Here is a 13,323-nt window from a genome sequence, read left to right as displayed (position 1 = left end):
AGAGCCCTTCGACCACCACCTTGAGCAGCTCTTCAATGATCAGCACACTGATCATCAGCGGTCTCCATATCAAGTAAAAACAAGTATATTTTAAAGTTTGGTATTTACTTATCACTCAATGAATTAAATCTTTATTCATGAATTCATCATACTGAATTTATTCCAAATCTGTTGTGTTTATGTGCAATCCTAAATGACAAAGAACAATAAAGGGGCAGTGTATGGAATTTTATAATTTCATAGTCTCTCTCTTTTTGTCAAGTGATGTACCTTAAGGTTAAATGCCGGTACCTGAACATCCCTGCCTCCAATCCTCAGAGGTTTGTGCCCCATCGCTGGCTGTCTGCATATGATGTCAGCATTTCAACACACAGAATGCTGTACTATGGGTTCCCAAGCAACGAAGACCAGGAGCTGTAATAGGATCCACTTGAACACATTTATAAAAAACACCACGCGAGCGCGAAGGCACATGCGCGGATCAAGTCTTTGCACGAGGACCTCAACAGAAAAGGTGAAGATCATCACTAGTTCTATGTTAAAATGTTATTAGTCACATGCGTCAAATACAATAGGTGCAGACCTTAGAGTGAAATGGTTACTTACAAGCAATTAAAGAGCAGCAGTAAAATAGCAATAATGAACCCATAGTACAGCATTCTGTGCTTCAACACCTGCATTGCTTGCTGTTTGGGGTTTTAGGCTGGGTTTCTGTACAGCACTTTGAGATATCAGCTGATGTACGAAGGGCTATGTAAATACATTTGATTTGATTTTGACTATATACAGGGGTACCGGTACAGAGTCAATGTGCGGGGGCACCGGTTAGTCGAGGTAATTGAGGTAATATGTACATGTAGGTAGAGTTATTAAAGTGACTATGCATAGATAATAACAGAGTAGCAGTGGCGTAAAAGAGGGGGTATGGGGAGGGGGGACAACGCAAATAGTCTGGGTAGCCATTTTATTGATGTTCGGGAGTCTTATGGCTTGGGGGTAGAAGCTGTTTAGAAGCCTCTTGGACCTAGACTTGGCGCTCCGGCACCGCTTACCGTGCGGTTGCAGAGAGAACAGTCTATGACTAGGGTGTCTGGAGTCTTTGACCATTTTTATGGCCTTCTTCTGACGCCGCCTGTTATATAGGTCATGGATGGCAGAAAGCTTGCCTCCAGTGATGTACTGGGCCGTACGCATTACCCTCTGTAGTGCCTTGCTGTCGGAGGCCGATTAGTTGCAATACCAGGCAGTGATGCAACCCCTCAGGATGCTTTCGATGGTGCAGTTGTAGAACCTTTTGAGGATCTGAGGACCCATGGCAAATCTTTTCAGTCTCCTGAGGGGGAATAGGCTTTGTGCCCTCTTCACGACTGTCTTGGTGTGCTTGGACCATGTTAGTTTGTTGGTGATGTGGACACCAAGGAACTTGAAGCTCTCAACCTACTCCACTACAGCCCAGTTGATGAGAATGGGGGAGTTCTCTGTCCTCCTTTTCCTGTAGTCCACAATCATCTCCTTTGTCTTGATCACGTTGAGTGAGAGGTTGTTGTCCTGGCACCACACGGCCAGGTCTCTGACCACCTCCTTATAGGATGTCACACCACTGTTGTGTCATCGGCAAACTTAATGATGGTGTTGGAGTCTTGCCCGGCAGTCCAGTCACGAGTGAACAGGGAGTACAGGAGGGGACTGGGCACGCACCCCTGAGGGGCCCCTGTGGTGAGGATCAGCGTGGCAGATGTGTTGTTACCTACCTGGTGGCAGCCCGTCAGGAAGTCCAGGATCCAGTTACAGAGGGAGGTGTTTAGTCCCAGGGTCCTTTGCTTATTGATGCGCTTTGAGGTCACTATGGTGTTGAACTCTGAGCTGTAGTCAATGAATAGCATTCTCACATAGGTTCCTTTTCTCCAGGTGGGGAAAGGGCAGTGTTGAGTGCAATGGAGATTGCATCATCTGTTAGGTTGGTATGCAAATTTGAGTTGGTCTAGTGTTTCTGGGATAATGGTGTTGATGTGAGCCATGTCCAGCCTTTCAAAGCACTTCATGGCTACAGACGTGACTGCTACTGGTCGGTAGTCATTTAGACAGGTTACCTTAGTGTTCTTGTGCACAGGGACTATGTTGGTCTGCTTGAAACATGTTGATATTACAGACTCGGACAGGAAGAGGTTGAAAATGTCAGTGAAGGCTGCCAGTTGATCATCCTGCGGCCTTGTGAATGTTGACCTGTTTAAAGTCTTACTCACATCTGCTACGGAGAGCTTGATCACACAGTCATCCAGAACAGCTGGTGCTCTCATGCATGTTTTAGTGTTATTTGCCTTGAAGCTAGCATAGAAGTACTTTTGCTCGTCTGGTAGGCTTGTGTCACTGGGAAGCTCTCGGCTGTGCTTCCCTTTGTGGTCTGTAATGGAAAAATGTACCTTATTTACACTTAACTTACTAATTCTGTTTTCACAGGTATGACACAGCAAGGAAAAGACAGAAAGAAGAGTGACCATGTGTGGCATGAGGGCACTACAACTGACCTACAACTCAGCATTTACGTGGGTGTACTGCCTATTCTGATGGAACACGTAATGGTTTCCCAGGTGGGTATTTTCTATCTGCGACTGATGGCTACACTTGTATATATAATGTTGTATTTCACAACAGTTTGTTTTACATTCACAGGGTAGCCAGACGTTGGTACATATGCTCCACGACAAGCAGCTTGAAACCTTTCAATGCTTCAATGGACCCGATTTTGAGAGGCAACTCGCAGGTAGCGATCCAGTTGAAGAAGCTGAGCGCAATGTTGGGCCACCTCTCACCTGCCGACAGTGATCTCCACTAGGAGATCATGCGATACAACATTGATCCATGCCTGGCCAGCTTCACGGAGGGAGATGACATGGAGGAGTGGTGGGCTCATGTCTTGGCCCAGACACTGTATCCAGCCCTGGGTAATGTTGTGAAAGGTGCCCTCTCTGTCTTTCATGGTCCCAGGGTTGAATCTTCATTTAGCTGGATGAACGACATCATTGATACATGAAGCACCAACATGAACATCTCAACTTTCAATGCAATACAGACTGTGAACTACACCCTGCAGACCAGGCAGAAGACCGCAGTGGAGATGTTTAAACTGGAGGATGCAAGGTTTGGAGAGGTGGACTGAAGGCTCTGCAGAAACATCAGGTCTGCAGGAACAGTAGACAAGACCCAGTGGCAGCGGAGTCTGCTGGAAGCCCGAAGATCACATCTCGGGTATGGCTGTCAGCCATCTGGAAGTGCTCAGGAGAGCAAGACGGCGGCAGCTGAAGAGGACAAGAGGGCAAGGCTCAAGCATGCCGCAAAACAGAGCAAGAGGGCACTTGAAATACTTGTCCGGGTTATGAAAAAGAAGTAGGGGCAAACCCTCTACCTAGCCCTCTCCTTCCCTCCAGTACTCTCCCTTTGTCAAATAAATCTCACATTGTTTCTGGCCTAGGACGCAGCATCCGAGGCCTGTTTTCTGCCACCATTTACCTTAATTTGATGGGCTATGTTTTTATGTTTGCAATTCAGATATTTTTTTTTTAAAAGTGTTGTGAAAATGTATGTGGGTATAGGAAAGAGTTCTATTTGGGTTTCGTTTAACTTTCCCTCAGAAATGTTCAGATCTGTTGGACAGTGCAGCATCAGAGGGACTTGTTTTTGAAAACTGGATCAATGAGTTAACTAGCTAAATTTTCAGATTATCTTGAAATAGCTCCTTCCTTTGAGAAAATATTGACCTAAAATGAATGTGGTATTATTTTGACTCGACTACATAAACCAGTATAAAATATTCATGTATTGTTTATTTTGTGGACTTGTGCAGTAAAGTACGGCAACAAATAACATTGGATTGTTTTCCTTCAAATGTTTAGCTATGAGTTAGCTCACATTAACATTAACATTAGTTCACATTAACCACTTTTTATTTTACACACAGAGACTGACCATGTAGATCATATTCTTTGTTGTTTAATTAGTACACAGTTAAGCTGCATTTCAATAAGGGATTCAACGTGAAAGGCACTAGAAATTTGAATTTTAAATTCCCTTAGCAGGGATGTTTTGTGTATTTCAGTGCAAAGAAAATGGGTCATCTTTTTGGGCCCTCACCAGTTTGCAGTTTGTGATGGTGTGGGGGTGCTTTGCTGGTGACAATGTCAGTGATTTATTTAGGATTCAAGGCACACTTAACTAGCATGGTTACCACAGCATTCTGCAGCGAAACGCCATCCCATCTGGTTTGCGCTTAGTGGGACTATTATTTGTTTTTCAACAGGACAATGACCCAACTCACCCCCAGTCTGTGTAAGGACTATTTGACCAAGAAAGAGTGATGGAGTGCTTCTTCAGATGACCTGACCTCCACAATCACCCGACCTTAACCCAATTGAGATGGTTTGGGATGAGTCGGACCGCAGAGTGAAGGAAAAGCAGCCAACAAGTGTTCAGCATATGTGGGAACTCCTTCTAGACTGTTTGAAAAGCATTCTAGGTGAAGCTGGTTGAGAGAATGCCAAGAATGTGCAAAGCTGTCATCAAGGCAAAGGGTGGTTACTTTGAAGAATCTTAACACTTTTTTTGGGTTTATTCAGCATTGTAGTATTATGTTGTATTTCATAGTTTTGACATCTTCACTATTATTCTACCATGTAGAAAATAGTCCAAATAAAGAAAAAAGGTTGAATGAGTAGGTGTCCCCGAAACAATGGACTGGTACTATATATCTTTTACAAATCTTAGAATTCGTTTTCCACTTTGACGTTAGAGTATCGTTGACAAAAAAATTACAATTAAATACATTTTAATGCCACGTTGTAGCACAACAAAATGTGTAGAAAGTCAAGGTGTGAATGGTTTCTGAAGGCACTGTATATGGCCATATATGGTGTGTACATGTGTTAGATGAATTTTGTTCTCATGTGTTCATTAACCAATTCAATTAAAATACTCAGTCTGTACCCAGAGTTTGTAAGGTTTTGGGGGAAATGAAACAGACGGAGACCAGTCAAAAATAGCCAGTGACGTTTATTCTCGAGAGCTCTACCCATCATTTCATGTACATTGGTTTATATACCTCTCATTTCGTCATAAATGTCCCTCCTCTAAAGACAATGACAAAGCTGCTTTTCAAATCCATTCCAACACATCATATTCCTTATCATATGCTACCACATGTTACACAATCTACTGCAAGCCCAACGGTTTCTCCCCTCCCTGGTTGGGGACCAGACATCCTTCCTGTTGTTAGTTTCACTGTGATCACAAGTTGTCTGTTAACCCTTCCTCTTGGCCTATGTACAAACATTCTTCATCAGACAGGATGGAATTCTATTAGTTATAATTCTACGTTAAATGTATATATCATTTAGTCATTATTGATAAAAAAATCCTTTAACCACATGACATGATCTAACTGACCCAAAATGACCCCTCATCTGGCCAGCAAAGTGTTTGGCAGCCAGAGAAGGCTGTGGTTGCACAATGCATACTGAGAATGTCATCGCAGATGAATAGGTCACTTACGTAGCTGTTTTGTATTGATATTATCCAGGCCTTTTGTCCTGGCTCTGTTGTTGAACCAGATGCTTACTATAGGTTCGGTTGGTTCTGGGTTTAGGGCTGTTTTGGGAGCCGAGGGTATTTGAGGTGTGTGTGTGTTCAGTCAGTGTATATAGTTAAACATTCCCCCTGTGTTTCCAGGCGCTGGGTACTACAGCAGGTGCTACGGGAGTGTTCTCCATCCAGCTCGGACAGGAAGGAGCAGCGTGACAGTGGCCTGCGTGACGCAGCAGAGAGGACTCGGCTTAGTGAGCGCCTCCACAGGGTTCTACACGACGAGATGAAGGTATGCGCCGACGCCGCCAGCCGCTACCCTAGCAACTACAACGCCTGGTCGCACCGTATCTGGGTCCTGCAGAACATGGCCCAGGGCAACCTGAAGGTAGGAGTAGGACGAGATAGGGTCTCTCTCTGCCTCTCTCTCTCTCTGCCTCTCTCTCGCCCTGCCTCTCTCTCTGCCTCTGCCTCTCGGGTCTGCCTTTGCCTCTCTCTCGCTCTGCCTAGCTCTCTCTCGCTCTGCCTCTCGCTCCCGCTCTGCCTATCTCTCTCTCTCTGCAGCTCTGTCTCTGCCTCTCTCTCGCTCTGCCTCTCTCTGCCTCTGTCTCTGCCTCTCTCGCTCTGCCTCTCTCTCGCTCTGCCTCTGCCTCTCTCGCTCTGCCTCTCTCTCGCTCTGCCTCTGCCTCTCTCTCTCTGCCTCTCTCTCTCTGCCTCTCTCTCTGCCTCTCTGTCTCTACCTCTCTCTCTCTGCCTCTCTCTCTCGCTCTGCTTCTCTCGCTCTGCCTCTTAATTGTATGTTCATGGTCTCTGGCAAAACATTAACAGCTCTTTCAATGTAACTATGACAGTTATTTCAATGTAACACTGACAGAAAACATTTGTGTGTGCTAGTCTAGCCGGCAACTAGCTATGAATGTTTCATGCAGCTAGCATGGCTTATACAATATGACCAGGGTCTGTGTGTCTCCAGCCCCCGCTGCCTCATATCTCTGGCCTGTCACTGAATGTTGAGGAGGACAGGAACTTTCTTGTCCGTTTAACTGATCTGGGGACAGTGCAGGCATTAATGCAGCAAATCCTGATCCTAAAATAAGAGGCCTAGGGATTTAAAGGTGGAGTGTTGTGGCTCAGTTGATCCGTTCCTAATTTTTAAGCCATGTCAGGCACTCCTACGATATGGAAAGATGCTACTGTTTATTAGAACCAGGGATATAGGACTGTGACAGAGTAGACTGTAGCAATGATACTTTAATAGGCACTTCCTGTTATGATAGGATAAGCCTACTTTCTGATCACCCATTGGGGTTTGGTTCTTGTAATGGCTGTCCTAATAGCGTTTGATTGTTCAAATCAATTCTTTGTAAGAAGCCAAATCATTTCCCTCTCTCTTTTGTTTTATTGTTAAAAATGGCTGTTTGTCTGAACATGTACACCTGCAATTCAATGTCCTCTTTAATCGTATGTTGGTTAGCATAGGGCAAATACCTTTGAATGGAAAACCTTGCTTGAATGAGGTCACCTCTCCTCTTTTCCCAGGTCCTCCATGATGAGCTGTCCTCCATGCGTGAGTGGGTCTCCATGCACGTGTCGGACCACAGTGGCTTTCACTACCGCCAGTTCCTGCTCAAGGCCCTGGTCAGGGAGCTCAGCCAGTCCATGCACCACCACCATGCCCCTTGGCCCAGCCCCGGCAGCTCCAGCCCTCGCAGTCCCAGCCCGGAACCCCAGCCAGGCCACCCCCACCACCAGGCTAACGGAGAGGCCACAGCAGCAGCCCCCTGCCTCTCTCCCGCCACCCCAGAGGACCAGTCCTCAGTGCCGGCAGTGCCCCAGCTCTTTCACCAGGAGATGGAGCTGTGTACTGACCTCATCCAGTCCTTCCCCGGACACGAGACACTCTGGTGTCACAGGTACGAGCCCACAGGCCACTGTCACTCAACCTCAGACTACAATGTTAGCCAATCACAGAACACATTTTATTATGAGATGCTCTGGTGTCACAGGTGAGACCAAAGGAGGAACAATCATGGACCAGCACGTTGTTGTATCTAGGGTGCGGCCTAATTTCAACTAGAGCCATAGACACTGTACAGAGTTTGGCTAACTACCCTCCATATTGGTGGCAAATGCTTTATTATGCCAATCGTTTTTATTGTCCGTTAGACCATTACTATGTTCTCAGGACTCTTCAGTAGTGGATGTGTTGGTAGGTCCCTATCATGTCAGACCCCTTCACTTTTTCCACATTTTGTTACGTTAGATCTGTCAGGTTGGATGGTGAGCGTCGCTACACATATTTTCATGTCTCTCCAGAGATGTTCAAGTCCGGGCTCGGGCAGTGCCACTTGTCCTGTTGGAAGGTGGACCTTCGCCCCCTGTCTGAGGTCCTGAGTGCTCTGGAGCAGGATTTCATCAAGGATCTCCCTGTACTTTGCTCCATTCATCTTTCCCTCAATCCTGACTAGTCTCCAAGTTCCTGCCGCTGAAAACATCCCCACAGCATGATGCTGACACCACCATGCTTCACCGTAGGGATAGTGCCAGGTTTCTTCCAGATGTGGCTCTTGGCATTCAGGCCAAAGAGTTCCATCTTGGTTTCATCAGACAAGAGAATCTTGTTTCTCATGGTCTGAGAGTCCTTTAGGTGTCTTTCGGCAAACTCCAAGCCGGGTGTCATGTGCCTATCACTGAGGTGTGGCTTCCGTCTGGCCACTCTACCATAAAGGCCTGATTGGTGGAGTGATGCAGAGATGGTTGTTCTTCTGGAAGGTTCTCCCATCTCCACAGAGGAACGCTGGAGCTTTGTCGGAGTGACCTTTGGGTTCTTGTTCACCTCCCTGACCAAGGCCCTTCTCCCCAGATTAATCAGTTCGGCCAGGCGGACAGCTCTAGGAAGAGTATTGGTCGTTCCAATCTTCTTCCATTTAATAATAATGCAGGGAACTGTGGACTTCTTAGGGACTTGCAATTGCTGCAGACATTTTTTGTGGAACCTTATATAGACAGGTGTGTGCCTTTCCAAATCATGTCCAATCAATTGAATTCACCATAGATGGACAGTGAAGTTGTAGAAACATCACAAAGAAGATGATCAATGGAAACAGGATGCACATGAGTTCATTTTCTAGTGTCATAGTAAATGGTTTGAATAAATGTTTTCATTTATTATTTTTAATACATTTGCAAAAAAATCTCAATCTGTTTTCACTATCATTATGGGGTATTGTGTGTAGATTGAGGAATGTGATGTATTTAATCAATTTTAGAATAAGGCTGTAATGTAACAAAATGTGGAAAAAGTGAAGGGGTCTGAATACTTTTTTTGTTTGTTGCTGCAGAACATTCTTTGTTCTTCTAGAGTGGGAGAGGGAGAGAATAGAGATATAGACAATAGCGAGAGGAAAGAGGGAACAGAGCAAGCGAGTGAGGGCAGAGAGGGAGAACAGAGAGAGGACTGGGGAAAGAGGGAACAGAGAGAGAGGCTGAAGATCAGCTGCTCAGTAGAAAGTGTTTATACCTGACCAGTAGGGCTGGGTGCTATATCAAATTATTTTAATAAATTCTAATTCATGATGCCTCCCGGGTGGAGCAGTGCATCACAGTGCTAGCTGTGCCACCAGAGACTCTGGGTTCGCGCCCAGGTTCTGTCGCAGCCCGGCCGCGACCGGGAGGTCCGTGGGGCGACACACAATTGGCGTAGCGGCGTCCTGGTTAGGGAGGGTTTGGCCGGTAGGGATATCCTTGTCTCATCGTACACTAACGACTCCTGTGGCGGGCCGGGTGCAGTGCACGCTAACCAGGTCGCCAGGTGCGCGGTGTTTCCTCCGACTCATTGGTGCGGCTGGCTTCCGGGTTGGATGCGCGCTGTGTTAAGCAGTGCGGCTTGGTTGGGTTGTGTTTCGGAGGACGCATGGCTTTCGACATTCGTCTCTCCCAAGCCCGTACGGGAGTTGTAGCAATGAGACAAGATAGTAACCACTAACAATTGGATACCATTAAAAGGGGGTAAAAGAAAAAAAAGAAAAAAAAAAATATATATATATATATATATATATATATATATATATATATATATATATATATATATATATATATATATACATATATATATACAGTGCCTTGCGAAAGTAGTCGGCCCCCTTGAACTTTGCGACCTTTTGCCACATTTCAGGCTTCAAACATAAAAATATAAAACTATTTTTTTGTGAAGAATCAACAACAAGTGGGACACAATCATGAAGTGGAATGACATTTATTGGATATTTCAAACTTTTTTAACAATTCAAAAACTGAAAAATTGGGCGTGCAAAATTATTCAGCCCCCTTTACTTTCAGTGCAGCAAACTCTCTCCAGAAGTTCAGTGAGGATCTCTGAATGATCCAATGTTGACCTAAATGACTAATGATGATAAATACAATCCACCTGTGTGTAATCAAGTCTCCGTATAAATGCACCTGCACTGTGATAGTCTCCGTTAAAGGTCCGTTAAAAGCGCAGAGAGCATCATGAAGAACAAGGAACACACCAGGCAGGTCCGAGATACTGTTGTGAAGAAGTTTAAAGCCGGATTTGGATAAAAAAAGATTTCCCAAGCTTTAAACATCCCAAGGAGCACTGTGCAAGCGATAATATTGAAATGGAAGGAGTAGCAGACCACTGCAAATCTACCAAGACATGGCCGTCCCTCTAAACTTTCAGCTCATACAAGGAGAAGACTGATCAGAGATGCAGCCAAGAGGCCCATGATCACTCTGGATGAACTGCAGAGATCTACAGCTGAGGTGGGAGACTCTGTCCATAGGACAACAATCAGTCGTATATTGCACAAATCTGGCCTTTATGGAAGAGTGGCAAGAAGAAAGCCATTTCTTAAAGATATCCATAAAAAGTGTAGTTTAAAGTTTGCCACAAGCCACCTGGGAGACACACCAAACATGTGGAAGAAGGTGCTCTGGTCAGATGAAACCAAAATTGAACTTTTTGGCAACAATGCAAAACGTTATGTTTGGTGTAAAAGCAACACAGCTGAACACACCATCCCCACTGTCAAACATGGTGGTGGCAGCATCATGGTTTGGGCCTGCTTTTCTTCAGCAGGGACATGGAAGATGGTTAAAATTGATGGGAAGATGGATGGAGCCAAATACAGGACCATTCTGGAAGAAAACCTGATGGAGTCTGCAAAAGACCTGAGACTGGGACGGAGATTTCTCTTCCAACAAGACAATGATCCAAAACATAAAGCAAAATCTACAATGGAATGGTTCAAAAATAAACATATCCATGTGTTAGAATGGCCAAGTCAAAGTCCAGACCTGAATCCAATCGAGAATCTGTGGAATGAACTGAAAACTGCAGTTCACAAATGCTCTCCATCCAACCTCACTGAGCTCGAGCTGTTTTGCAAGGAGGAATGGGGAAAAAATTCAGTCTCTCGATGTGCAAAACTGATAGAGACATACCCCAAGCGACTTACAGCTGTAATCGCAGCAAAAGGTGGCGCTACAAAGTATTAACTTAAGGGGGCTGAATAATTTTGCACGCCCAAATGTTCAGTTTTTGATTTGTTAAAAAAGTTTGAAATATCCAATAAATGTCGTTCCACTTCATGATTGTGTCCCACTTGTTGTTGATTCTTCACAAAAAAATACAGTTTTATATCTTTATGTTTGAAGCCTGAAATGTGGCAAAAGGTCTCAAAGTTCAAGGGGGCCGAATACTTTCGCAAGGCACTGTATATATATACATTTAAAAAATTATAATTCATATTTTAGCACGATATTTCAAATGCCAATATCGCAAGAATCTGCTGTTCTTTTTTTCGTTTTTATGAGTGTTTATGTCCACTTGGTCTTTATGATTTTGTCTCCTTCGCTAATTCTGCTATGACTGTGCACCCTCCCGTTTAAACACACACACATTTTAATAATTTTACATTGGTGTGTTATGTTCAGAAGTTCAAAAACATGCTGTGATTTTGCAGTGAGCCACATTAATTCACAGAAATACTCATTATAAATATTGATGAAAATCCAAGTGTTATGCATGGAACTTTTAGGAACTTTAGATGCACACATTTCAAAAAAACTTTACGTAAAAAGCATAATCTGAGTACCGCGTTCAGAGCCCAAACCAGTCAAAAGAAATATCCACCATGTTGCGCAGTCAACATTAGTCAGAAATAGCATTATAAATATTCACTTACCTTTGATGATCTTCAACAGAATGCAGGAATCGCAGTTCCACAATAATTGTTTGTTTTGTTCAATAATGTCCATCATTTATGTCCAAATAGCTTCTTTTGTTAGCGCGTTTTGTAAACAAATCCAAACGCGCGTTCAGGTCCAGCCGAACGGCGGATGAAAAGTTCAAAAAGTTATATTACAAGTCGTAGAAACTTGTCAAACTAAGTATAGAATCGGTATGCTAAGTCTTGCTTGTCCTATGTATGTTGCTCTGTATGCTATGTCTTGCTTGTCCTATGTTGCTATTGTCTATATTGTAATTGTTTTTAATAACCTGCCCAGGGACTGGGTTGAAAATTAGCCGGCTGCCTAAAACTGGCACTTTTACTGAAACGTTGATTAAAGTGCACTGTACTTGTAAAAATAAAATAAACTCAACTCAATCTTTTGGACGTTTTTATCATAAATGTTCAATAATGTTCAAACCAGAGAATTCCATTATCTGTAGAAAAGCAATGGAACAAGAGCTACCTCTCATCTCATCCAATACTACTAATAATATGCATTTATTAGCATCTGTGACTGAATAGGAGTCAGTTTACTCTGGGCACGCTATTCATCCAAAATTGAAAATGCTGCCCCCTATCCCAAAGAAGTTAACAATCTTAGGTGGTAATCCGTAGGCTCCAAGGACCCTCCATAAACTCTCATGGTGAACACTATCGAATGCTTTCTTGAAATAAATAAAGTTGATGTAGAGGAGTGCATTCCACTCGGCACTGCTCGATGATGTTGTGCAGGGCAAAGATCTGGTTAATGCATGCTCTTCTTTTGCGGATCCCTGCTTGTTCTTGTCTGAGTTTGTAATTGACAGCAATGTCAATCATTTTGAGGTGTATCCTGCAGAAGATATAAACTCAGGAAAAAAATAAACGTCCCTTTTTCAGGACCCTGTCTTTTAAAGATAATCAGTAAAATCCAAATAACTTCACAGATCTTCATTGTAAAGGATTTCCCATGCTTGTTCAATGAACCATAAACAATTAATGAACATGCACCTGTGGAACGGTCGTTAAGACACTAACAGCTTACAGACGGTAGGAAATTAAGATCACAGTTAGGAAAACTTAGGACACTAAAGAGGCCTTTCTCCTGACTCTGGAAAAACACCAAAAGAAAGATGCCCAGGGTCCCTGCTCATCTGCATGAATGTGCCTTAGGCATGCTGCAAGGAGGCATGAGGACTGCAGATGTGGCCAGGGCAATAAATTGCAATGTCCGTACTGTGAGACGCCAAAGACAGCGCTACAGGGAGACAGGATGGACAGCTGATCGTCCTCGCAGTGGCAGACCACGTGTAACAACACCTGCACAGGATCGGTACATCCAAACATCACACCTGCAGGACAGGTACAGGATGGCAACAACAACTGCCCGAGTTACACCAGGAACGCACAATCCCTCCATCAGTGCTCAGACTGTCCACAATAGGCTGAGAGAGGCTGGACTGAGGGCTTGTAGGCCTGTTGTAAGGCAAGTCTTCACCAGACATCACCGGCAACA

The 13,323-nt window shown here is 44.2% G+C and overlaps 1 protein-coding gene across 4 annotated transcripts in view; it reads left to right on the top strand.

The window, feature by feature from the left end:
* Positions 1 to 13,323, top strand: part of LOC110526044 (protein prenyltransferase alpha subunit repeat-containing protein 1) — a 67,138-nt gene that overhangs the window by 47,170 nt on the left and 6,645 nt on the right. For 3 of the 4 annotated variants that reach the window (XM_090238036.1, XM_036980251.2, XM_090238037.1), the window contains 2 exons: positions 5,719 to 5,959; positions 7,111 to 7,484. In XM_090238036.1, coding sequence (XP_090094162.1) covers positions 5,858 to 5,959; positions 7,111 to 7,484 — 476 coding nt within the window. In that variant the 5' untranslated portion in view covers positions 5,719 to 5,857. Of the gene's footprint in view, positions 1 to 2,457; positions 2,589 to 5,718; positions 5,960 to 7,110; positions 7,485 to 13,323 lie in introns of those variants that run through there. The other variant, XM_090238038.1, reaches the window with a different exon arrangement.

The sequence above is a fragment of the Oncorhynchus mykiss genome, chromosome 6 (assembly GCF_057628025.1).
Source record: "Oncorhynchus mykiss isolate SJ-2025 chromosome 6, ASM5762802v1, whole genome shotgun sequence".
NCBI lineage: Eukaryota > Metazoa > Chordata > Actinopteri > Salmoniformes > Salmonidae > Oncorhynchus > Oncorhynchus mykiss.
This window is presented reverse-complemented; position numbering and strand designations above follow the sequence as displayed.